The sequence below is a fragment of the Pristis pectinata genome, chromosome 30 (genome assembly GCF_009764475.1).
Source record: "Pristis pectinata isolate sPriPec2 chromosome 30, sPriPec2.1.pri, whole genome shotgun sequence".
Taxonomy (NCBI): Eukaryota; Metazoa; Chordata; class Chondrichthyes; order Rhinopristiformes; family Pristidae; genus Pristis; species Pristis pectinata.
In genome coordinates this window covers 7,871,715-7,898,594 of record NC_067434.1, presented here as the reverse complement: position 1 = coordinate 7,898,594, position 26,880 = coordinate 7,871,715, and the positions used below count along the sequence as shown (strand labels likewise).

The 26,880-nt window shown below is 40.8% G+C and overlaps 1 protein-coding gene and 1 long non-coding RNA gene across 2 annotated transcripts in view; one reads left to right on the top strand and one right to left on the bottom strand.

Annotated features, from left to right (window-relative positions):
• The window catches only part of hif1an (hypoxia inducible factor 1 subunit alpha inhibitor), a 35,876-nt gene that overhangs the window by 2,715 nt on the left and 6,281 nt on the right, over nucleotides 1-26,880 (top strand). The window contains exons 2-7 of the mRNA XM_052041444.1: nucleotides 13,542-13,786; nucleotides 18,649-18,797; nucleotides 20,327-20,472; nucleotides 21,856-21,962; nucleotides 25,985-26,048; nucleotides 26,457-26,567. Of these exons, the coding sequence (XP_051897404.1) occupies nucleotides 13,542-13,786; nucleotides 18,649-18,797; nucleotides 20,327-20,472; nucleotides 21,856-21,962; nucleotides 25,985-26,048; nucleotides 26,457-26,567 (822 nt within the window). The remainder of the gene's footprint in view (nucleotides 1-13,541; nucleotides 13,787-18,648; nucleotides 18,798-20,326; nucleotides 20,473-21,855; nucleotides 21,963-25,984; nucleotides 26,049-26,456; nucleotides 26,568-26,880) is intronic.
• LOC127584628 (uncharacterized) overlaps nucleotides 23,293-26,880 on the bottom strand; it is a 48,562-nt gene continuing 44,974 nt past the window's right edge. The window contains exon 3 of the long non-coding RNA XR_007958412.1: nucleotides 23,293-23,617. This is a non-coding gene — a long non-coding RNA (uncharacterized LOC127584628). The remainder of the gene's footprint in view (nucleotides 23,618-26,880) is intronic.

Genomic DNA, 26,880 nt, shown 5'->3' with positions numbered 1-26,880 from the left:
TGATAAACAAATAGTGAATTCTTTTTGAGGCAATGAATTCTGGAATGTTATCCCACATTTTTTTGAAATGGCATTCTGCAGTTCCATCTACTTACAATTTAGTGCTTGATTTGTTTGCGTGACATGGGATTTCAGAAGCTTCAGCAATCTTCTGGTGAATTATATTTCATGTAAAGAGTACCAGTGGCATTGACAGTAAGTGTTTGCAATTTTGTCAGCCTTTGCCCAATTGTAACATACTTGGCTTCAAGTCAGAATGTTATGGGTTTTAGCCTCGCTCCAGAGAATGTGCTCCATAGCTTGGGCTGAAACTTCAATTGCACTAAAGAAGTGGCGCTTTGGAAGTCTGTTTTTAGAGATGTTGAATTGAATCTGTCCTCTAAGGTTAATACAAATGATCACAAGGCTCTATTCTAAGAAGAGCAGGGAAGTTGTTCTACTGTCCTGCACAACATTTATCCTGCAGTGAATATCATGAATATAAATCTTGTCATTATCTCATGGCAGTTTGAAGGAGCCTGCTTTACAATGTGACTTGTGTTTCGTGTATTACAATAACAATACAATACTCTTCAGGTGCACCGATCAGATTTGGATCCTCTTAAGGTTAGGGAAAATGCTTTAAATGCATAATCCTTTTTTTCTTATTCTAAACTGCTCTATGATAAATTGAGCTGGAGTGAGTGTTCTGGCTGCCTACCGCAACGATTAGGGAGGCTGGCCGAACAAAACAATCGGAACTAAGGTTGCCAGTGCTCTAGCAATCTTGGAGCTTCCAGCGTTTTAAACAATTAACCTTCAAAGCCCTCCACAAGCAATTAGGATGAAAAATTACAAATGTTTCTCAAAACAGTGTTTCCTTTTTTTTGTTACACGAATCCAGACAATTATTGGAGTTGATAAAGTGGGCTGTTTATTGTAATTACTTGAATAATTGGTTCAAATTTAGTTGGCAACTATTAAAATGGAATGCTGTTGGTTATGTTATTGAACGAGGAACCCCAAGAGCAAGAACCTCCTAGATTTTTAATTCCACCATGGCAAGTTCTGAAATGGAATGTCATTAATCTGCATGAAAAAGAATGGCCGTAGTGCCCTGTCTGCTTACCTTTTCAGTAGTTTTATGTGCATTTATGCTACAGCTTTATTAAAGCATTTTTACCTTCCTACTGCTGCTAAAGTTGTACATTATTAATGAGACCCTACGTTAAAACTTGATGCCAAATTGAACAATTGATCCAATCCATGACTCAGATAGTGGAGGGGTGGAAGATGAGAAGGCACAAACCTGATTTCAGCATCACTTTATTACCGGACATCATTAATCTCTGCAGCCAAATTTGCTCCTTATTCAGTGTGTACTCAAGTTAGAGATTCTGAAACTTGTACAGTTTCCTCTTTATCCAATAAATGCTTAGCACTTGTCTGTAATATTTTTAGTCCAGAGGGTCCTGGTCTCCAACTTCTACCTGCTTTAGTTTGTGAACCTTAAACTCTGTAAATATTCTTCATGTGCTGGAACTCCAATGATGGCAACACTTCTTGGCGGACAGCACTCCTTGGTTTTGGACATTCAATTTATTATTTTGGTGGGTAGTGCAGATTGCATCACATTCATACAAAATCCATGCTTTTATTTGTGCTTTAATATCAGAACCCATGGAGTTGTTTGAAATTGCCAAGTGAACAATGGTCCTTGCTTTATCATAGGATGCATAGGCACCAGAGTCATTGGCATTGGTGTAGTGCAGTTTTGCTTAGCTCACTTGTACCTCTTTTATAAGTTAGAAGCTTGTGATTCACACCACACCCCTCTGCAGTTACCCATAATCTTGGCTGACACGAATTTCAGCACTGAGTGGGTGCTGTCTTTCAGACCATACAGTATGTTAAATGGAGGCATCATCTCCCTTTTAGTTGGAAATTCACAGTTGCATGACCCTTTCAGGAAGAAAGCAACTATATCCCTGTCTCCTGGCCAATGGTTATCCTTCAGCTGACACTAGTAAAACTGACTAACGGGTTATTTATTTCTCCACACATTTTGCAATCATTTTCATTGTCATTTTCTAACTGCCACCATTAACCAGTCGACTACCACTTATCCCCTGGCTTTCACAGATGTTCCCTTTATCCCTCTCACAGTTTCTCTGCAATTTGAAACTAACTTGTTTTTCTCTTTCCCAGGTCTGACAAGTTGAGTTCAACCTAAAACAGTTTTGTGTTTATTTTTTTCTACAGATGCTGCCTGACCTGTTGAATATTTCTAGTTTTCTCTCTTTTAATTTCAGATTTACCTGTAAGCATTTTATTGGTTTTCAGTTTTTGTTCCATTGCTGTTTGTGGACCTTGCTGGATTCAGAGGAACTGTTGTGTTTGCCTCCCTTTCAGTGTATGCATTATAACTGAGATTCACACCGCACCCCTCTGCTGGCTTTCCAATTCTGTTCACTCTGCTGGCTGGGTCAGTGCTTTCCCCAGGCAGCATTTCCAGATGGTCTCCTATCAATTGACCAGGCCTGTGAGACTGCTTAACTGGGTCCTCAAGGAAACATCACAAGAATGTTGATCCATTGCTCCCCATGTTATCTTCCTAACACTTAAGATGCATTTCAATTTCTGTGAAATGCTTTGAGAGTACAAAAAGCATTACATTAAATTGAGGTGTTACTTGAATCTGAATCCAAGTCCTGAGCTTGCATCAAAGTGATCTGAGCTCATTCTCCTTGGAGGACTGAGTCTTGCTGCACTTGCCTTGGAGTTGGGCTTTAATGTCCAATTTACACGACACGTATTTAGCACTGATGGAAAATATAAATGGCATTAACCAGACACTGGTGTAAATGCAGCATAAACCACTGCTCTTAATGCCTGGTTCACTTCCATCATCTGACATCAACATTGCGAGGCAACCAGCAAAGGCTGCAGTAGTGTAGCCATTAACATATTATTATGGAGGAGCCTGCTATTGTAATTGGTGTTATTTTAACTATGATCATTATTTTAAATGAGGCAACTCCATTGCCACAATAACGGCTGTCAGAAGATCTACATTATACTATCTACATACAGAATAATTGAGGTAGAATAAATTGCAGGACTCCATTTGCTACCACATTGGAGATGTCCTTTTGTCCTAATCTATGCCAAGTTATTACACTTCCCTCAGTCTTATCTGATCATTAACTGATTCAGCCATGCAGAGCAGGAATCTGAACCATATCTTCAAATCCATTCTGAGTTGATTAGGGCAGCTACAACATTGTATAGCTGGCTTCTGCGCTGTTCTTAGGGATGCCGAAGATTGCCAAGGTTCCTACTTTGATGACACTGATGTTGATATCAGGATAGAGTTGAAGTGGGTTTGGATGTTGTGATATTGTCCCAGTGAGACTGCAGACATCTCACATCACATTATTCCAGGCCAAATTCCAATCCAGATCCTGTAAGTGAAAAAACAAATATGTTGACACAGACTATCTCCAGAACCAATTGGCTGTTACAAGCTGTGTCAGCATTGCTTATCTGAGCAGATCAGAGATTGGATGGGACTGACACTGTTACAAACAAGTTCATCAATTGTTAATTCTATTCTTCCAGTACAAGTGTGCAAGGGGATTTTTAAAACAAATGTTGGAGCGTTAGATTCACAATGCTGTCTTGGGATTAAATGGAGAAAGCAGAGCTGCGGTGTAAATCAGGTGTCCTTCACATTCTCAGTTGTGCAGGTGTAATTTATTTAAACTGGGCCTTCACTGCATGCATTCTGTCATGTTAGAAAAGTACCTGTTTATTTTCCAAAAAGGAAAGGACCATTAAGTTTATCCCCTCCATTGCCTACTCTGATTCCTCCACAGCCAAATCTGACCCTTCCACTGTCTCTGTTTTTTTTTCCAAAAAACGTGCCTAGCATCTGAGTGAGCCACTGATTTGTTCAGTTGAACATTATGAAGACCAAGCCTACCACCTTCAGTCCTCATCACAATTACATCCATGTTTTCCAGACACTTTCTATTGCTTGGTCAAGTCACTGTCTTGGGTTTAACCACAATGCCCATTGGAACTTCGAGCTGAGAGTCTGACCTTGTATCCTCTCCATTAGAAAGGTAAATGGGTTCTGCAACCTTGCCTGCCTCTGTCTCTGTTGACAACCCAACCAGAATTCTGTTTCTCTGGTCCTCCTGCTCCCCGGTCATTTGTAGTCATACTTTTGATCATTCACCTCTAATAATCTTCAACTCCCTTTAAGGGAAATGTGCAGGGCAAGTTTTTTTTTACAGAGAGTGGTAGGTACCTAGAACACACTGCCAGGGACGGTGGTGGAAGCAGACACAATAGTCATGTTCGAGGCATTTAGACAAACACATGAACATGAAGAGAATGGAGGGATATGGATCATGTGCAGGTAAATAGAATGAGTTTAATTTGGCATCAAGGTCATTACAAACATTGTGTGCTGAAGGGCTTGTTCCTGTGCTGATATTCCAGTGATGAGCTGAGAATATTTGCCCTTGATAGGGAGACAGCACATGATCGAAAATGGAATTAAGGAGACCGGGTAAAAACTGAATTCAGTGGGCAACAAGGGCTGGAGTCTGTCCTTGCACAAGTGAAAATTGGTTAATCACCCACCCACCAGTGGAGGAGACACAGACATCTTCAGCTGCTTCATCAATGACCTCCTGTTGTATGGCTAGAAGGGCAGATGTATGCTGATGATAGCACAATATTCAATTCCATTCGCATCTCCTCAGCAAATGAAACAGTAGATGCCTTCATTACACAAAACCTAGATGATGTTCAGGCATGGGCTGATGTGGCAAGTGACATTTATGCCAGAAAAGTGTCAGGCAGTGACTATCTCCGACATGAGGGAATCTAACCCTTGATGTTCAATAGCATTATTGTTGCCAAATTGCTCGCTATAAGCATCCTGTGATTCACATTGATAAGAAATTCAGCTGGATATGCTGTATAAATTCTAAGGAACAGGTCAGAGGCCGGGTGTTTTATGGTGAGTGACTTGCCTTCTCACACCCAAAGCCGTTCCACCATCTGTAGGGCATATTTATTTATTTATTCACTTTTCTCTGGCAAGGCCAACATTTGTTCTTCATCTTTGCCGACAACAGACTGAATCCTTGGCCCGTGGCCAGACAATGTAGGGGAGCATTCAGGATGGTGCTAAGAACTTGAGTATCTTTGGAAGCACTTGGAAGCCCAGTGAAAATGGTGGAAGGAGTGCAGCACTTCCCATATTACCCACTCACCCACCTCGGTAAGCTCCTCATCAGCCTCGTGACTTTGTTGCTCAGAACGTGCACAACTGGAGTGGATACAAATCATCCTCAATCCTGAGTGACTACCTAAGAAGAAATGCAGTTCATGCCTGAGCTCTGTGAATTATTAACATGGGTGCAGTTTGTTTTGAATATTTGATCTTTTCCTGGTAATTATTCGGTTGGAACAAAGTGGAAATGGCACAGTTTTATAATTCAGTGATTCAGTTTCCTTTTGCGGTACGTCCTTTTATCAGGCAGCATGCACATTAAAGTACAAACAAACTAAACCATAACCATTTGATTGGATTTATTTGGGGGAAAAGAAAACTTGTATTACTATAATCTTCAAAGCTTTGGTGTGCCCATGCACCTTATAGCTAAGTAAATGATTTGACATTTAGTCACATTTATAATGTGGGAAGCCTGGACAAAAAAATTGCCCAGTAAAGTTTCACAAACAAGTGTGTCTCCTTGCATTGTTGATTAATTGAATTTTATAATAGCCAGAACACTCGAGAGAGCTTCCATCTTTTTCTGGAATCCACGTTGTTGTAACATTGAGATAAGAATCCCATTAACTGATGCATATGTGAGTACAGGAGGGAAAAGGTGAAGAACCAGTTTTATTCAAAGGCAAAATATTGCTCAGAATGGAAATGTAGAATGCTGGAAATAGTAGGTCTGACAGCATCTGTGGAGAAAGAAACAAAGTTAACAGGCCAATGCCTTTTCATAAGATGAGTATTTTCTGTATTTCCTGTTTCATTTTAGTGATTTTGAAAATGCATTGCATTTTTTGCAATTTTGCCTCTTCTGTTTTTGAGATATTCCAGGCCTTTGTACACAGTAGCCTAGCCTGGCTAACATTTTTGATGGTTACTGTTATATTGAAGGTTTTTGTGTGTGTTTGTGTGTGTGTGGGGGGGGGGGGGGTTTGCTGCTGTTAACTTTTTCTTTTTTGTGGTAAGGAGCTCACAATTAAAGAGCAGCTCTTCATATTGAACCTTTAGCATAGCAAAATATTCCATGTCACTTCACAAGGCTGCTTCAAACTGATAAGGGAGATGCCCAAAAGCTTTAGTTAGATTTTAAACAGTACCTTGAAGGAAGAGAAGTGGAGGAGGTTTTGTTGTGGAATTTTGGTGTATTGGCAGCTGAAAGCAAGGCTCCCAATTTAGGCAACTAAATTTATGGATGGTCAAGTGACCAGAACTGGAGAAGTGCATGGGGACCATAGGGTGGAAGAAATGCACTGGATTAGAAGGAATGAGTCTGTGGAGAGATTTGAAGACTGAGAGACCAGACTAAGAGGGAGATATTGGAAGGGTGAGCAAAGGCTTGGTTGAAGAGGTAGGTCTCTGAGCTCATAAAGGAGGAGGGAAAAGAAAGTTTGGAGGATTTTTAGGAGGAAAGCATAGAACCTACTGAAGGCAGTAATGAAGCATGGGGAACGCAACGGTGAGTGGCAGGTATTTATTGGAGTTTGCAGGAGTACTATCCACGGAGAGAGAAGCCAAGCGGGGATTTAAACCGGCCTAATTGTTGCCGAAGCTAGATTGTTCACTATCTCTTGCCGCAGCGAAGCTGGGATTTTCAGGTTGATGTGATAGCTGTAAATTCCTCCTGGTAACAATGAACGTGGAGCACCGAAGTGCATGTGCTCGTCATTCCACCTTCAAGGAGCTGTCACTGGGATGGCAGCGTTACTGAGGAATTTTGCTTTTCCCAGATTTCAAACTCGTGAGCCTGACCTTGGGGAAATGGGAATAAAACTCAGTTTCAGTCCACCGCAGATCCAAATTTAAGATGCACTTGGGGTATAATGATAGTATTGATGGAAAAGTGAAACCAGCTTGCTGCAATGCGCGGAGCCGAAACGCATCCCCAGTTCTTTGACCACGCTGCTGCGTTGGGAATATCTCTGGACTGAGGGTATTTTGATGAGCTGTTGGCTATGCTTTTTGGATCAGGAGTAATGTTGAAGTAACGCTGCACTGATCAGTCTCTCACTTTCACTTCTCCCTGCCCCCTCCTGTTCGCGGTGGGTTTTTTTTAGCCAGTTTCCCTCCCTCGGTGTCCCTGTGTACGCTACCCCAGTCACGTAGGCGCTGCCTGCTCTCCCCGCAGAGACGACCGTGCGCCACCTCGCGGCACCAGCAGCTCCCGGCCCGCGGCTCTCAATGACTGCGGGAGTGGCAACGCAGTGCCCACTGCGAGTGAAACCCAACGCGCGGGCACGCTATTTAATGCTCTGTAAATTGCATTTTCTTTATTTGCAATGGCTAATGAGTATTCCATAATCAGAGTCAATGAATGGCATTCAATTTTCAATGGATTTGGTCTGAAACCTGACTTGTACATTTGTTACTTTTTTGCTACTATATTTTGTATATTCTTGTGTTTTAACTGCGATTAAAACGAATTGAGGAATTCGGAAAGCTGGAACTCTGTTAACCGTTGTACTGTTCTTGCGATTTGGTCTCAACTCTGAATACGCTGTGGCCAGCTGAATTGGTTTGCTTACAAAGATATACAGTGTGAACGAAATTGTTGAGCTGAGAACCAAAACTAGGTGAAATACAAGAGAAAAAGGACTGCAGATGCTAGAATCTAGATGAAAAAACCACAAGATGCTAGAGGAACTCAGCAGGTCAGGCAGCATCCGTGGAAAAGAGCAGACGGTCAAGGTTTCGGGTCAGGACCCTTCTTGCCTGACTTGCTGAGTTCTTCCAGCATCTTGTTTTTTTTAAGTGAAATACAAATTGGGATTGTTAGTTCTCCTTCGGATTCGCATCTCCTCAGCATTCGGCAAAGTGGGCGAGCTTCATGAACTGGAATCAGTTAATATTTTACTGTATTCTTTAAAAAGATACAGATCAGACGAGAAAGCAACCCAGTATCAATTGAGCCCTTAAACTTCAGATGCTGCCAACGAACTTGGCGTTGCCAACCGTCTAATAACTGCCCTCAGGGTTCTAGGAATAAAGACAAACTGTTCCAAACAACACGAAAACAAATTGGAACAGACAATAAGGAAAAGTTTTTTTTAAATAGCAAGATCTTTGAACACTTATTCGGACATGGGGGCGGGGCGGGTTGGCTGTTCAATCAGATAATTAGCAATGTGTTCACTTTCTGATAGGTTTGAAAGCTGGTACGTCACAAGGACGGGCATATGGACAGCCAATGGTGGGGAAGTGAGGCGGAGTTGGAACTAATTTCCAGTTGTGTCCTGCCAGACCTGGCGGTCCGCACTGTCAAACTCAACGTCGAGGGAGAGCATTTTGTTAACCGTGCAGGCTGAAGCGAAGTTATAAAACAAATAAAATGATGGAAGAGAGAGCACCTCGACAATGACATCCAAAACAAAATACACATTCAACCAACTTCACTAAACCAATTTTTGACTTTATAAACTTTAGCATCCTCAGACACTATACTTTAACCCAGCCACTGGTTCTATATTTGTTCTTTGGTGTGAGTAAGAACAGTTTTGAAAATTGGATTGATTAATAGCAGGCTTTTTTATGGTTTTTAATAATACTCGCTGAAAGCCAAAGTTAAAATGTGGATTCTTAAAGGCACACAAGCCTTATAAAACCATAAGATATAGGAGTAGAATTAGGCCATTCTGCCCATTGAGTCTGCTCCACCATTCAATCATGGCTTTTTTAAACCCCATTCACCCCTTCTTGCTGTAACCCTTAACCCCCTTACCAATCGAGAATCTATCTCTGCCCTAAATACACTGAATGACTTGGCATCTACAGCCCTATTTGGCAACGAATTCCACAGATCCACCTGAAGAAATTCGTCCTCATCTCAGTTTTAAAAGGACATCCCTTTAAGTGCCCTTGGATCCTACGCTCGTCTCCTTATGGAAACATCCTCTCCACATCCACTTAATCTAGGCGTTTCAGTACCTGTAGGTTTCAATGAGAACTCCCCCCATCCTTCTGAACTCCATCAAGTACAGGCCCAGAGACTTCAAACACTTGTGTTGAGCCCTTCATTCCTAGAATCATTCTTGTGAACCTCCTCTGGACCCGCTCCAGGGGCAGCATATCCTTCCTTAGATACGGGGCCCAAAATTCCTCAAAATATTCCAAATACGGCCTCAACAGTGCATCTTTGCTTTTATATTCTAATCCTCTTGAAATGAATGCTAACATTGCATTTGCTTTCTCTACTACAGAGTCAACCTGCAAGTTAACCTTAAGGACTCCCACATCCCTTTGCACATCTAATTTCTAAATTTTCTCCCCGTTTAGAAAATAGTCTACACCTTTATTCTTCCTACCAAAGTGCATAATCCACACATTCCTACTCTGTATTCCATCTGCCACTTCTTTGCCCACTCTCCAACCTGTCCAAGTCATTTCTGCAGACTCCCTGCCTCTCCGTCTACCTTGATATCGTCTGCAAACTTGACCACAATGCCATCAACTCCTTCATCCAGGTCATTAATGCATAAAGTGAAAAGCTGCAGTCCCAACGTGGGATCTGCGGATCTCCACTAGTCACTGGCAGCCATCCTGAAAAGGACCCCTTTATCCCTGCTGTCTGACTTCTGCCTGTCAGCCAATCTTTATTTCATGCTACTACCTTGTCTCTAGCACCATGGGCTCTTGTTTAGCAGCCTCATGTGTGGCATCTTGTCAAAGGCCTTCTGAAAATCCAAGTAAATAACATCCACTGACTCTCCTTTGTCTCACCTTCTTGTTACCTCCTCAAAGAATTTTAACAGATTTGCCAGGCAAGATCTCTTAATGAAACCTTGTTGACTTTGTCCTATTTTATCATATACTTCCAAGTACTCTGAAATGTCATCCTTAATAACAGACTCTGAAATCTTAGAAGTTATGATAAGGTGTTTTGGAGGCTAGCTGAAGTTTGCATATATTGTTGGAACAGTACAAGATAACACTAAGGCTTTTGTCCCTGGGATTTGAGTTACTGGCTCCATTTGAGCTTTGGTAACAACACGGTATGTGACTAGCGGTGTGGAGTCACTAGAGAGATAAATCACAAACCGAATAGAATATGAAAGCTAACTAACATGAACTATATAATCAGATTATAAGACATACTACAAATACGTGGAGAAAAAAAAGGAAGAGTAGCAAATGTCTCAGAAGCTGAGAAAGGGTGTTTGTTTACTTACTACTGTTATTTGGGATCTGGGAGAAACTTGCAAGGCCCTCTTTAATTGTCCATTTCCAGTTGTTCTTGAAGGTCCTGCTAAGATCCCTTCTTGAATTTGGCTTGTCCTTTTGAAGGTATTTCAATGATGCTGTTGGGGAGCGAGTTGCAGGATTTAAACCCACTAATGGTGATGGAATGCCATCAGAGATGACGGACTGTTGATGGTGGGAGACTTGGCAATGGGAATGCCACTGAGTATGAAGCGTAGGTGGTTAGACTGTGTCTAGTAGAAGATGGTTATCGCCTGGCACTTTTACTGCACAGATATTACTGGCCACTTGTAAGCCCATGCTCGAATGTTGTGAAGTTCCTGCCGCATGCAAGCATGAGCTGCTTCATTTTCTAGTGAGCTGCAAATGGAATTGAATATTATGCAATCATCAGCAAGAGCTCCCACCTTGCTTTAAAGTCATTGGTGAAGGAGCTGAAGATGTTTGGGACCAGGACCCTGTTCTGAAGAACTCCTTCACTGTTGTCCTGGGGCTGGGATGATTGACCTCCAACCACCACCACCATTATTCTTTGTGTGATGCAGTACTCTAACCATTGAAGTGTTTTCCCTTTGCTCATTGATTTCAGTTTTACCAGAGCACCCTGATGCTGCACTAAATCAAATGCTGCCTCGATGTCATGGCACTCACGATCCTCTCACCTCTGGAATTCAGCTCTTTGTCCTTGCTTGGACAAAAGACCTGATGAGGTCTTGTGCTGACTAGACCTGAGGAAACCCAAACTGGGCATCAGTGCACAGGTTATCAGTGAATGCCGCTTGATAGCACTATCACTGAGCGTAGAATGATTAGGGTGTAAGTTAGATGGATTGGATTTATTCTACCTTCTGTGAAGGGGAAATAAATAAGCAACTTTCTGCATTGTCAGGTTGATACCAGTGTATAACTGTACACAAATAGCTTGGCTAGAAGCACAACTAGTTCTGGATTGCAAGCCAGAATGTTGTCTGGTCCCATAACCTTTGCTGCATCCCAGTGCTCTCAACATTTCCTTACTGTTACGTGGACTGAGTCAAATTAGCTGAAGACTAGCTTCTGTAAAGATGGAGATCTCAGGAGGAAGCTGAAATAGATTATTGTCTCTGCACTTCTGGCTGATTGTTCCTAATACTTTAGCTGTGTCTTCGATACTTGGGTGATGTGGATGTTCTTGGTCTCTTTCCTTTAGCTGATTAACTGCCTACCATAGTTTGTGACTAGATGTGGCAGGACTGCAGAGGTTTGATCTGATCAATTGGGATCACTTAGCAATTTTGTGCTATTTAACATGTAGGTGGTCCGATGTTGCAGCTTTGCCAAATTGGCACCAAATTTTGAGGTTATGCCTCATGCTGTTCCCGGCATACCCTTCTACATTCCTCATTGAATCAGGCTTGATTGTAGTGGTGGAGAGAGGGGTATGCCTGGCCATGAGGCTACAGATTGTGGTGGGATACATTTTGGTTGCTGCTTATGGTCCACAATGCCTCATGGCTGCTCAAGTCTGAGCTGCAAGATCGATTCAAAATCTATCCTATTTAGCATGATGGTACTGCCACACAGTACAATGAAGGGAGTCCTTGGTGTGAAAATGGGACTTCTGGATCAACAAGGACTGTGTGGGGGTCACTCTTACCAATGTTATTTTGGACAGGTGCACCTCTAACAGTTGGATTTGACAAAATCTGGTAGGTGTACCTTTTGCATTGGTTTGCTTCCTGCCACAGACCCAACTTGGTAGTTACATCCTTCGAGGCCAGGTCAATTAGTGGTGGTGTTGTTGAACCAGTCTTGGTGATGGACGTTGAAGTCTTCCACCCAGAGTACCTTCTGTGGCCTTGCTACTTTACATGCTTCTTCTGAGTGGTACTCCACACAGGAGTGCTGATTTATCAACTAAGAAATGATGGTGAGTGGTCATCAGGAGGAAATTTACTTGCCTGTAACTAACCTGGTATTACAAGACTTCATGGGGTCTCGTGTCAATGTTGAGAACATCCAGAACTGCTCCCTCCTGCCTGTAAAACAGTGCACGACCACCTCTGTTGGGTCTTTGCTGCTGTTGGGTCAAAGCTTATCCAGTAATCGTGACTGAGAAATCTGACACCTTGTCTGTGTGACTGGGCGAGTACAACTTAGTCACGTTGTTTTGCTTGGCTCGGCTACAGGACAAATTTCACAATTCAGTACTCCCGCAGAGGTTTGTGAGGAGGACTTTGCAAGGTGACTGGCTGAGAACAACTTTGCTGTCTCCAAATTCAGTGCCTGGTTCAATGCCCAGTGCTCTGACTGGCTTTATCCCTGTTCGGTTTTGACAAAGATGTTATGATACAATTAAGTGGCTTGCTTGTCCATTATGGATGGCATTTAACAATTATTTGTGTTGCTATTATCTAGAGTCACTTGTAGGCCAAAAGGGTAAGGGCTTTGCATTTCCTCCCATGAAAAACATTAGCAAATTAGATGTTTTTACAACAATCCAGTAACTTTGTGGTCACCAGTACTGATTCCAGATTATTTAATTAACCTAATTCAAATTCTTTAGCTGTTGCCATGGGCTTTAACACGAATCTCTAGGTTGTTAGTCCAGGCGTCTGAATTACCAGTCCATTAATTTAATAGTGCCACTATTTGAAACAAATATTTTATACCAATCTTCACATCAGATGGCACAAGCATACTGATAACAGTGGGTAAATAGTGTCAGAAATAGCTGGAATGTAAAATAATCAGTGTAATTGGAGAAGTAGTACTGGACAAACAAACAGGACAAAAGACTGAGAGACCTGATCAGCTGCATCCAAGGGTTCTCAGAGGTGGCTGCTTTGATTTGTGACATTCCAAAATTCCTTAGATTCTGGAAAAGTTCCAGCTGATTGGAAAGCAGAAATATAAAACCACTCTGAGTGAGGGAGAGAGAAAGCGGGGAACAGGTGGAATCTCAGTTTGTCATGTAAAGATTATGCACTAATTCTGCAGCATTTGGAAGAGAGCTAATGTCACCCAATTCCATACATAGTCCCGTGAAATCTATGTTAATTCTGTTCCTCTATTTATATTTTAGGAGCCAGTGGTGCTGACAGATACTAACTTGGTGTACCCAGCACTGAAATGGGACTTGGAATACCTGCAAGAGAATATTGGAGATGGGGACTTCTCTGTTTATGTTGCCAAAACACACAAGTTCTTGTACTATGATGAAAAGAAAATGGTAAACTTCAAGAATTTCAAGCCAAAGTCAAGGCGAGAAGAAATGAAATTCAGTGAGTTTGTGGAAACACTTGGTAAAATCAAACCAGGTGATGAAAGGTAAAACCAAACAACAACTTTTTTTTTGCAGCTAATATGCTTTAATGCAATGCCTCCAGAGCACAGAATAATTTTACATCAAAGATGACAGAAAGAAAGAACTTGAATTAAAGTTACACTTTTATGATCTCATGTAGTTCAAATGCTTTCCAGCCAATGTTATGATGTAAGAAATATGGCACCCAATTCGTACGCAGAAAGGAATGTTGTCATCCCCTTGCCTTCATTTGATTTGTATTGAATTTCTGCGATGAGAACATTGCTGTGATCTTGCTCACTAACCAGATGGAAACACCCTAATATTGGTTTGGTTGTGAATGTAGATGATACTGTTAGTTGAATATTCAATGTTGGGAAGGTTTGAAATGGAGAGTGATACATAGTGAAATAAGTAACTGCTTTAAAGAAATAAATTTCATTCCACAATGCACTCATTTACTGACAATGAAATAGTAACCTTACAGCTAAAATTTAATTTTGTCAGTCACATTTGAAGCACATTAATAGGTGAAAAGAGAATGTGGTTTTCTAGTTCTTGTGCTGCTGCACCTTCTCTGAAAAATGTGCATGTGTCTGATGGGCCTAGCCTTGATTACAATAGCATCTTGAGTCTCCCAAGGTGATAGAGGTGACAGTTCAAAGGGGTGTAATCCAGAAAGTGGCTTCATGGTGCACAGGAGCAATAAAGCTATAGAAATGCACTAGGGGGATTCCACAGATGTAGGGCAGCCAGGCATTTCTGCAATTGTCAGACATTAGTCCTGCAAGGCTTGTTGCCTACTTATTGTCAGGGTACGAACATTGCCAAGATGGTGCAGAGCAATCTGCGGGAGAAAGGAACTGATCCAGAAGTTGTGGTACAACAATGTGGATGGAAAAAGGACAAGGTCCTGCATGCAGGCATTAAAGAATCAGGAAGAGTTGAAGAAGGTGGTGATCTCAGTAATATTCCCAGTGTAGAAAATGGAGCATAATTGGTGAGCAGAATTGTATGCAATGCTATAGCTGTGGTCAAACCAAAGTTTTACCATGACCTCCATGCTCTTATATTCTGTGCCCTGGATAATGAAGGCCAGGATCCCATATACCACCTTCACTGTGTTATCTACCTGTGCTGCCATCTTTAGGAATTTATGCACTCGTGGCCCATGATCCTTCTGTTCCTCAATACCCCTAGAGCCCTAACATTCTTGGTGTGCGTCCTACCCTTATTAGACCTCTCAAAATGTGTCACCTTGCATTTGATGGGATTAAATTCCATTTGCCAGTAATCTGCCCGTATTATCATCTGAGCAGTATTGTTCTGTAACCTGGGTCTATCCTCCTCACTACCGACCATACCACCAGTTTTCGTGTCATTTGCAAACTCATTAATCATAGCTCCTAAATTCATATCCAAATCATATTAACGTGTTTGACAAACAGTACAGGTCTCACCACCAATCCCTATAGTACACCTCCGGCAGCAAGCTTTCAATCACAAAAGCAACTTTCCACCATCACCCTCTGTCTTCTTTTACCAAACCAGCTTTGATTGAGAAAGGCTCAAGAAAGTTAGTGGCAATTAATCGTCTGGAGGAGGTGAAAAATAGAGGGAGAATAGAAGAGAGAAATAAAAAGATACAGAACATACCTGTTGTTGGAAATCTGAAATAAAGGAGAATGCTGGGAACACACTGTAGGTAGGCGGCATCTGTGAAGAGATAAAAGCAGACTTATGGGTCCTCCTCAGGCTACAACAGCTTTCTGTTCCTGAGAACCGTTCGCAAGTCAGAAATGTGGCCCCCAGCAATGTATTTAAATAAAAACGCAGGCCAACTAAGGACAACGTGTAGTTAAACCAGGATGTTTAACTTGACCATTCAGATACTACCAGGAGCAAAGTTCCCACATGGCAGAAGATGCCTGCAGCCCTACAGCAGCCGGCAAATCCATCCTGTTGGTCTCCCAAGCGCCTTTTCGTATGTACGGGCTGTACAGAAGTTGGGCATTGTAACCTGGGGAGGACTGTATATCAGAACTGTATTAAAAAGCATAAAACCACTGAAGCTGGAGGTCCATCCCAGTGATCTTCTTTATTTCAGATTTCCATAAACCCTTGTAATCTGTTTCTCACGGTTCCAGCATGGTTTTCTTTTCTCTTTTGTCCTCAATTTATACCATGTCCAAACATATTACCTGACTTTAATAAACTGCCTTACCCTTTCTCAGTCAATACCAATCTGTGTTCTTCATTTTTCTCTTGGTCTGCACCCTGTCAGACATTCTCGTTACTCTTTCCATCTGTCCCCCTTCACTGCAACATAAAACCTGTTTGCTTCTAAACTTTTCCACTTCTGATATTATCAGCCTGAAAGGTTCTCTCCTATCTCCACAGATGCTGCCTGACCTGCTGAGTATTTACAGCAGTTTCTGTGTTTTTTTTTTTCAGATTTGCATCATCTGCAGTGTTTTACTTTACTAACACAGACTGGAATAGTAATAATATAAGGGGCAGTGAGGGAAGAATTCTGTGTGCTCAGTAAACTTCCTCAACCAACACATTTCTGCCCCAAAGAGGAAGGAAACATTGCTGGACTTGATTTTGGGAAATGTTGAGTAAGGCACCTAGAATATTAGTGGGAAAACATTTACGGAACAACAATTATATTCTCAGAAGATCTAGAATAAGAAAAAGGATGTGGACAGTTTGAATTTAAAATAGTCATTTGGAGCAGAGCCAATTTCAGTGGACTGAGATTTGGTCCAGGAAACAGTTAATAGTTCAAACTAATAATCCTTTTTCTGTAAAGTGATTCAAAGATTGAGCAAAGCCTATAATTGACCATTGGGTGGCCTTTAAAGAGGAGAATGGTTCAGGTAGATTATAATGGGGGGGGGCACGGGGGAAGTAGGGCAATTGAAGTCCTAGCATTAAGAGAGAAGAATAAAGCAGAGAAAGGGGTAAATGACAGACTGCTAACAATGAGAACCAGGCTGATCATAAAGAAATTCAATGAAGAATTAACAAATGAAATGATGGCAAAAGAGAGAGAATGAGAAAAGACTGGCAGCAAATATAAAAGGGAATCATCTAATGTAAATAATAAACAGAGGAGAAATTGGACTGTTTAGAGACCAAAAAGAAGACCCACTGGTGGAGGTAGAAGGTATGGTTAAAGTACTAAATCAAAACCTTGTGCTTGTCTTTAACAAAGAAGATGCTGCTACTGCTGGAGAAAAGGGCTGAAAATTCATTAAGGGGTACCAGAAAGGCTAGTTGCAGTGGGTAAATGATCCTGTCAGCATCCTAGGATTCAAGGGTAGAAATTGCAGAGGTATTGGCCACAGCTTTCTGAACATCTGTAGCTACAGAGGTGAACTACAGTTGATGAGTAAGGATGGTGATAATGGGAACCATCAAGGAGGAGGTGAAAGGCAGATGGATGCAGCCTCCAGCTATCTTCCACTGCCTGTCTCCCAACTTCACCCCTCCCCCTCCCCTACCTGGCTCAATCTGCCTGTAATCTTTCACCCATCCTCTTGGTCTACCTATCACCTCAGGCTCCCCTCTCACCACTCCCCCTCTTCTCTTTATCCTGGCTATCTCCCCCCTCCACTCTTAGTCCTGATGCACCGTTTTTGACCTGAAGCATTGACAATTCCTTCCCCAACCCCGCACCACAGATGCTGCTCGACCCACTGAGTTCCTCCAGCAGATTGTTGCTCCAGATTCCTGCATCTGCCCTCTCTTGTGTCTCCCAGAATAAGTACTTATGTGTGTATATATGAAGTGATGATTAAATTGCAAAACTAAACCGTTGGTAAATTGTACATGTCAACACAAGAGATGTGATACACTCATGTTCAACATGAAGACAGCAGTGTTTTCCTACTTATCCCATACGCAGTTGTCAATTTGACTGCATTTTCAAGGCCTTCTATAAACTTTACACCTTATGACAGTTCTACTTATTTATATTTCTTTCATAGATTTTGTTCCAGATTAATTTTGATAAAAATGGAAGTGATTTTTTTAATATATTTGAATCTTTTTTCTGTGATGCTGCATCATGACTTTCCCTCTATAGGAGCTTGATCAGATCACACATTAACTGAATTCCTTCATAAATTTAAAGATTTCGACATGGCAGTCTTCAATCTTTCCTTATCTTTCATTAACATCTTGTATGTATATATAATGTCTTTAATATAGCTGTGATCACATTGAGTAGTGAGGCGGGTTTGCGAGACCAGGTGGCTTGCTCTTATTTTCTTGTGTTCTTGAGTAATATATCTCAAGGCACTTAATGGGAGCATAATCAAATAAAATTTAGTATCAACGTACATAAACTCAATCAAAATGTAGGTTTCAATGAGAGTGTAAAAATAAGGTAAGATTGAAGACTGCCATGTAGAAATCTTTAAATTTATGAAGGACCAGTAGGGTAGATGTAGAAATGTTTCCACATGGGATCAAAAACTGGAGGCCATAAATATGTGATCATTAATAATCAATTCTATAAAAAAAAATTAGAAGGAACTAATTTTATTTGATTAAGCCCCTGTAAAGGACTTTGAGACTGTTAAATATGTTAATGATGTTACATATGAATAAATTCTCTATAAACAAAAACACCAGGTGCTGGAAGTCCAGAAATATTTAACGGTCAGGCTGCATCTGTGGAGAGAGACGCAAATTTAATGAAATATATATATCTTCATGTTTGGGTGGGAGTGAGAGTCATAGATTACTATCTGCTGATACAGAGTAGTCATTACCAGATATCCACCATTTCATGTATTTGTCCCCTTGTGTAATTTTCCTCTGATGTTCTTTCGTTAGGTCTCAGAATAAAATGTATCATCTCTTCTCATTGCAGGTATTACTTACAACAAACATTGAATGACACGGTAGGGAAGAAGATTGTCTTGGATTTCCTGGGTTTTAATTGGAACTGGATTAACAAGCAACAGACAAAACGGAACTGGGGGCAGCTCACATCCAATTTGCTTCTTGTGGGAATGGAAGGTCAGAAGCCAAACATCCTTGTTCTTTTTTTGAGTTGTGCTTTTATTGTTTCACATATAAAATTCTTAGCATTTACTATAAAATTTCAGTTGTCTAAGAAAAGTTCTGTAACAGTAATTACATTCAGTTACAAATAACCATCATTTATGTTAATCATAGGGTTATGTGAAATTCCCAACATGGCTAATGTTAGTGAAAATATAAATCCAAGGTCTTTGGAACTGAGAGAGGTTTTAATTGTGTAAAGAAAATCTATTCACTCGGGTCACTGAGTGAGTGACTGTATTCAAAGCCGTCATCAACCAAGAATGAGTGGAGAGATTGGGAGAATCTGTGGAGGAATGTTAAAATATGGAATCTCCTTTTTAAAAAGTGATGGAATCCATGATTGCTTTTAAATAGTAAGTGAATGAAAGTTTGGGGTTATTGCAGGTAATTAAATGAATAGCTTTTTTGGGCATTTGGCAGCAATGTGGTGAGCTAAATGGCCTCTTTTCTTGTAAAGTGGCCAAAACAAAGGAGCACAAACAGAAACTGTCTACTGACCTGGTCCAACCACACCTTCCTGCTGTTATTTATACTCAGAGAGACACACAGGACACATTGAAGCACTGTTTAGAGAAGTACTACAAGCTTGTCAGTGGAATGTAACAGGAAAGACAAGAACATTTAGGTTTTCCAGCCTCTAGTGAAGTAAACAGCAGTTACCTTACAGATATGCATGTCAGTTAATGACAGGAATGGAAAGGAGGTCCAGAAAAATAAGGTGGGAGAGGTAGGGTAAGGGGAGACAAGCTCAAACAAGCAAAAGACAAATGTGCATATCAGGAAGCTAGAATCCTGGAAAATTTACAACACAGGCGGCCAGTCCATTGTGTCTGCCAATGGAAGAAGAGCTACCCAGCCTAATCCCAATTTGCAGCTCCAGCTCCAGCTCCATAGCCCTACAGGTCTTGGCCACTCAAAGTCCATTTTAGTGCAAAGTGGTCATAGTGTTGCTATGCTGAGATAGTGGTTAGGGTTGCGCAAGTTGATTCAAGAACCGAATGGTTGAAGAGATCTGTTTCTGTGCTGTAAATTTGATATAAATCTGGGTACTGTGTGTGTGACAAAATGCAGGGTGAATGCAGAAGGAAGAATGACAGATACTGTTACTAATGGAGAGATTGGATCAATTGAATACCACGGTAGGGTAATTGAAAGATCTATTGGGATTGAGAAATTTAAACTGGTTCAGTGTTGGAATAGACTTGTATTTAATCTTGTGATCTTTGTGAAAGGAAGAGAAATCACCAATTATTTACATCACCTAAGGAAGCTGTGACAGTCCAAAAGATGTTCTTTGAATTACAACAGGTTAATTTGTCTCTGATTGCTTGTTTTCCTTGGGAAATTCAAATCCTTTGTGAAATTAAAATAACCAACTTGAATTAAGAGGATTAAGCTTTAAATGTTCTGGTGATTTCTGTTGCATTTTTTGATACTTGTTTAAATTGCTGTTGTATTGCTTTGTTTGTGATTTGTTCCAGGGAACGTTACACCAGCACACTATGATGAGCAACAGAATTTTTTTGCACAAATAAAGGGTTATAAACGTTGTATTCTCTTCCCACCTGATCAGTTTGATTGTCTATATCCATACCCAGTCCACCACCCTTGTGACAGACAGAGCCAGGTATGGAGACCTTTTATCGCATTGAATTTGTACTATCTACCAGAGGTAGCCCATTGAGCCAGCATTAATTTTCCAAAAAAGCTTTTAGGAAAAGTAGTATTTTAACATTTTGCGTTTTGTAGTGGTTTATCATATCATGAAGTAATTTATACTTTTACTTTCAAATGGGTGTTGTTTTCAACTCGGTCTTCCACAATTTGATAAGACAGGTGACCTTGTCTTAGGCTGTAGTTAACATTGATCATCTCTAATTTGGCTTATCACTGCTTGAGAGCTGCCAGGGAGATCTAGTATTGTTCTCTCCCTGGACCTACATTCTGTTTTCTTGTTGTAGCATTGAGACAGAAAGCTCAGTTTGGACACATCACTTCTCTTTATGGACTGATATTGATGTACTTGCAATGGATAGAGAAACATTAAAGCATTTAAACTTTGCATCAGAGTTTAGCCAGTTTTAAATCCTTTCTATGGTCAGCATTGACCATAATTGTCGAGTTCATCTTGAGGAATATCAATAGTAGCAGAATATAATTGCACAGAAGATATCTTTATTAGTCACATGTACATCGAAACACACAGTGAAATGCATCTTTTGCGTAGAGTATTCTGGGGGCAGCCCGCAAGTGTCGCCACGCTTCCGGCGCCAACGTAGCACACCCACAACTTCCTAACCCGTACGTCTTTGGAATGTGGGAGGAAACCGGAGAACCCGGAGGAAACCCACACAGACACGGAGAGAACGTACAAACTCCTTACAAACAGTGGCTGGAATTGAACCCAGGTCGCTGGCGCTGTAAAGCGTTACACTAACTGCTACACTACCGTGCCTGCCCTAAATTCACGGTTACCAGTGTGGAGGTGCCGGAGATTGAACCGGGGACCTCAGACATGCAAAGCATGCGCTCTCCCACTGAGCTACATCCCTGATACTCCCCTGCAGAAAGGATTGCATTACTACAGTGTTCAACTTGTATTAGAAGATTGGAGAAGCTGTCAACAATTGAGGCAGCAGAGCTGTTTGCCTGCCTACCTGCTGCCTGACATTCTCAGTGATCATGCATTTGTGTGTTTACGTACATGTTATCTTTCCACTCTGAGAACAAGAGGAAATACAGAGAGAAAATGAAAGTGAGAAACAAAAGGGGGAAATGTGCACAAAAATAAATTTATCATAAAATAATTGTCATTTCCTGACTTAACTGAATAAAGACACTGCACAAATGTGTAAGAAAATGGTTTTGTTTGGACGAATCTGGAGTAATGAGCTCAGAAATATTCCTTTCCTGTCAGAATGATGGGTAACTGTATCTGTACAAAGCTAATGTTAGGTTAATGTAATTTCTTTAAAAATGTTGATGATTAAAATGTTGTTCTTTTGTCTAGGTGGATTTTGAAAATCCAGATTATGAAAGATTTCCTAATTTTAGGAATGTGGTAGGATATGAAACAGTTGTTGGGCCTGGAGATGTTTTATACATTCCCATGTACTGGTAAGCGAAGCACAAGTCAAAAAGAATATCAGTTGCAAACCATTGCAGGAACCTTTGGTCCAAAACTGCATTTTACTTTTCACCAAGATTTTCAGAAATATATGTAGTATGAAATTTAATATTTGTCACTTCATCTCTCAAGTTACTCTCAGCAGTTCAGTTTTATGTTTTGATCTTTCCAAACTACATGTCCATCAATTTACGATGCAAATTACCTGGGCAAAATGCTGGTTCGAATACTGGTACTGCTGATTGGAACAATTTGAGCCAAAACACATCATGAATGAATTACACATTAAAACTTCCATATGTGGTATTCATACCAGGATGATATATAATGTAATGTTCTCCCATTCCTTTAGGCTCTTGAGACCTGCCCAATTGGTCTGTGCAGGTGTTTAATCATTTTGCCTTGCACTAGGAGATATTCAGGAGTGACAGGAGTTGTATGTATTCCATCCAGATTCCTCCCCTTATTATTAGAAGTGTGGTTTCCCTCAAATTTTCAGCAAACTTGCATTATGTAGGGTTACCAGCATTGGGTAGTACAGGCAGTGAATGTCCCATCACCAGCCTTCTGATATTGGTGAAAGTCAGCTTTTGAAGTCAATCAGGGTAATGTTTCAGACTTGGCCTGGGATCCAGCTGTGACTGTTTTGCTGCCTGGAATTTATATATGTGGGTGATAACACAGCAACACTTCAGGGATAGAATGGATGCATACGCGAGAGATGAAATTTAATGCTGAGGAAAGTAAAATCATTACATTTTGGTAGGAAAAATAAGAGCAACATAACCAGAGTATGCAATTCCAAAAGGGGGACAAGAACAGATAAAAAGGAGGCATGGGTCAGTACAGGCAGTGAGTCATTGGAGGAGTATAGGGGATGCAGGAGTATACTTAAGAAGGAAATCAGGAGGTTAAAAAGAGAGCAGGAGATAGCTTTAGCAGAGAAGCTTAAGGAGAATCCAAAGAGATTTTATAAGTATATTAAGGAAAAAAGAATAACTACGGAGAGAATAGGGCCTCTCAAAGAGCAAAGTGAACATCTATGAGTGGAGCCAAAGGAGATGGGCGAGGTGCATTGATATTTCTCCTCTGTTTTTACCATGGAGAGACCTGATGTCGTAGAAACTCTAATTTAATCTACAATAAGAGACGATAACTCCAAGTTTTGTTCCAAGGCTTTATTTTACATGATACGATGGAGAATTGGGCAGCGATCTCCACTGTCACCCAGACTCTAACATACAGAAGGTTACAAGCTTATTTTGTACGTTAAGGCAACAGCTATATCATGTGACTAGTCCAGTTACGGTTGTTACACACTTAAGAACTTAATGTATCACATAGATCAAGATAAAACAAAAACAACACCAATCAGTTCCCCTTGTCAGTGTGCTCAAGGCTGACCTCGCACCGTTTTATTTCAAAGTCTGGTTTCAGCTGTCTTCTGCAGACCTGCTGGCTCCAAGCCAAGATTTACAGTTGACTGCAAGCATAGTTCTCTAATACAATGTCAGGTATCCCATCAGCCCCAGTGTAGTCAAAAGACACCATTTATTCTTCCACTCTCGAAGACTAGGAAACTCAGGGAAAGTTAATGGGATGTCTTGAGGATAGTCCACATTACAGGAGAGGAGGTGCTGGATATCTGAAAACGTATGAAGATAGATAAATCTCTGGGGCCTGACCAGGCATATCAAAGAACACTGAGAAGCTAGAGGAGAAATTGCGGGAGTCCTGGCTGAGATTATGCATCAGTGTTAGCGACGGGTGATGTGCTGGAAGACTGAAGGGCGGCTAATGTTGTGTCTTTATCTAAGAAGAGTTGCAAAGAAAAACCTAAGAACTATATAGATCAGTAAGCCTAACATCTGTGGTAGGTAAGTTATTGGAGGGATTCTGAGGGACAAGATATACATGCATTTCGAAAGACAGGTTGATTAGGGATAGTCACCAGGGCTTTGTGTGTGGGAGATCATGTCTCACAAATTTGACTGAGTTTTTGTTTTGAATAAGTAACCAAGAAGGTCGATGAGGCAGGGCAGTGGCCTTGGTCTATATGAACTTCAGGAAGGCCTTTGATAAGGTTCCACACAGTAAACTGCTCTGGAAGATTAGATTGCATGGGATCCAGGGAGAACTAAATAACTGGTTACAGAATAAGCTTGATAGTAGGAAGCAAATTGTGATGGTGGAAGGTTATTTCTCAGACTGGGCCTATGACTAGTGGTGTGCCCCAGGGGTCAGTGCTAGGGCCATTGTTGTTCGTCATCTATATCAATGATTTGGATGTGAATGTACAAGGCATGGTTAGTAAATTTGCAGATGACACTAAAATAGGTGGTATCATAGACAGTGAAGAATGTTATCAAGAATTACAGTGGGATCTGATCAGCTGGGTAAGTGGGCTGAGGAATGGCAAATGGAATTTAATTCAGATAAGTGTGACGTGTTGTATTTTGGGAAGTCCAACCGGGGTCAGTGAACAGTAGGGCCTGGGAGTGTTGTTGTAGAACAGAGGGACCTAGAAGTACAAGTACATAGTTCCCTAAAAGTAATGTCACAGGTAGACAGGGTCAGAGCACTGAATTTAGAAATTGGGATGTTATGTTGCAGTTGTACAAGATGTTGGTGCGGCTACACTTGGAGTATTGTGGTCAGCTTTGGTCACTCTGCTATAAGATGCCATTAAGCTGGAAAGAGCGCAGAAAAGATTTACAAGGATATTACCAGGGCTCAAGGGACTGGGTTATAGGGAGAGGCTAGGACTTTATACCTTGGCATAGGAGACTGAGGGGTGACTTCACGAGGTGCATAAGGTCATGAGGGGCATAGATAGGGTGAATGCATACAGTGTGTTACAGGGTTGGGGAATCAAGAACTAGAAGGCACAGGTTTAAGGTGAGAGGGGAAAGATTTAATTGGAGTCCAAGGAGTAAATTTTTCACACAGGGTGGTACATACATGGAACAAGCTGCCAGAGGAAGTGGTTGAAGCAGGTACAATAACAACATTTAAAAGACATTTGGATAGGTACATGGATAGGAAAGGTTTAGACAGATATGGGTCAAGTGCAGGGAAAATGGGACTAGCTTAGATGGGCATCTTGGTCGGCCTGGGCGAGTTGGGCCAAAGGGCCTGTTTCTGTGCTGCATGTTTGATTTTTGGGGTGTGTGCACATAATTCATTGAAAATGGCAGGGTAGATTGGGAAAGTGATTTCAAATGCACATAGGATCCTGGGCCTTATAAATAGTGACATTGAGTTCAAGTGCATAACTAGAATATTTTATTTGATATTGATTACCACACTTTATAAAAGATGTAAAGGCTTTAGTGAATGTGTAGAAATTTACCAAATGATTCCAGGGTTGAGGGACAGTTATGTGAACAGGCTGAAGAAGGTGGGATTGTTTTCCTTGGAATAAAGAACGATTCCACCTTCTCCAGCCTATTCACGTAACAGATTGCAAGGGGATCTGTTAGTGGTATTTAAAATTATGTAGGGTGTAGACACAGCGTATGGAGAGAAGCTGTTCTCTTCAGTGGAAGAGTCAAGAACAAGATGGCCTCGATTGAAGGTAACTGGCAAAAAGATCAGAAGTGACATAAGAAAATACTTCTTTTATACTGCAAGTGGTTTGAGTCTGGAATGCACCACAAAGGCAACCGTGGAGGCAGATTCAATTGTAGCATTCAACAGGGAGCTAAATAAGTGTCAGAAAGAAACACATTAGCAGGTTAGGGGACAGAGAGCACAGGAGTGGGGTTAGCTGGATTACTCTTGAATAGAACTGATATGAACTTAACTGGCCAAATAGCCTCCTGTGCTGAAAACATTCTGCAATTTGTTGAACCTTTTCCAAAAACAAAATAATTCTTTCTATAATGCTGGATTAAGATGCAGATGCTAATAATGATAAATTTATAATTTTGGTAATGTGTTGCTGCTGATAGTCAATATTAGTGTGTGCTGCATTAGTGCCTCCACGGTGATTATTTAAATTTAAATTCAGGTGGCATCATATCGAGTCATTACTGAATGGAGGAATCACTATTACTGTCAACTTCTGGTACAAGGTAAGGGTCAGGGGAGACCAACCAACTTTATTACATTTAGCTATTTATTCAAAAATACCAATAAGCATTACTAATTTGTCACATAAAAGTTTAATACATTGTAGAAGAGCAGAGTGCAAATAAAACCACATTTGTCCTTTTTTCAGATGTTGGTGTCACCCATTTTAAAATTATATCTGCACAAACCATTTTTTCACCACTTAATAAATTACTGAGAAACATTTTTCTCAGGCAGGAGATGAGAAATTGTTATATTTTTCAAATATGTTCTGCCTGTGTAATCTATGTAGGTGCTGCCAGTATGTAATGTTTGAACTTTAAAGTGCTTGAGAGGTTTTGCAGATGTATTGGATAGATCTTCAAACATACATCTTGTGAAAGTGTGGCTAAATGTATGTATATCTTAAGGGTGCTCCAACTCCAAAGAGAATTGAATACCCATTGAAATCTCATCAGAAGGTTGCAATTATGAGGAATATAGAAAAAATGTTGGGAGAAGCTCTCGGAGAGCCACAGGAGGTAAAGCAGATTACAAATTTCAATTTTTCTATGTATATTTTTAATAGCTCTATAGTAATTGTAATATGTTAAACAATTAATGTAAAGTGCATTCAAACCCTAGCAAACCCATTTGGAGTTGTACTACACAGAAACAGGCCCTTTGGCCCACCATGTTCATGCTGATCATCAAGTACCTATCTACACTAATCCCCTTTACCTCACTATCCCTTGACATCTAGGATTCCTTGGATGTGTTCTATGTACCTTTCACCCTTAATTAGAACACATCAGCCCTGATGTCTCATTGTTTTGTTTTTGAATGACTCCAATG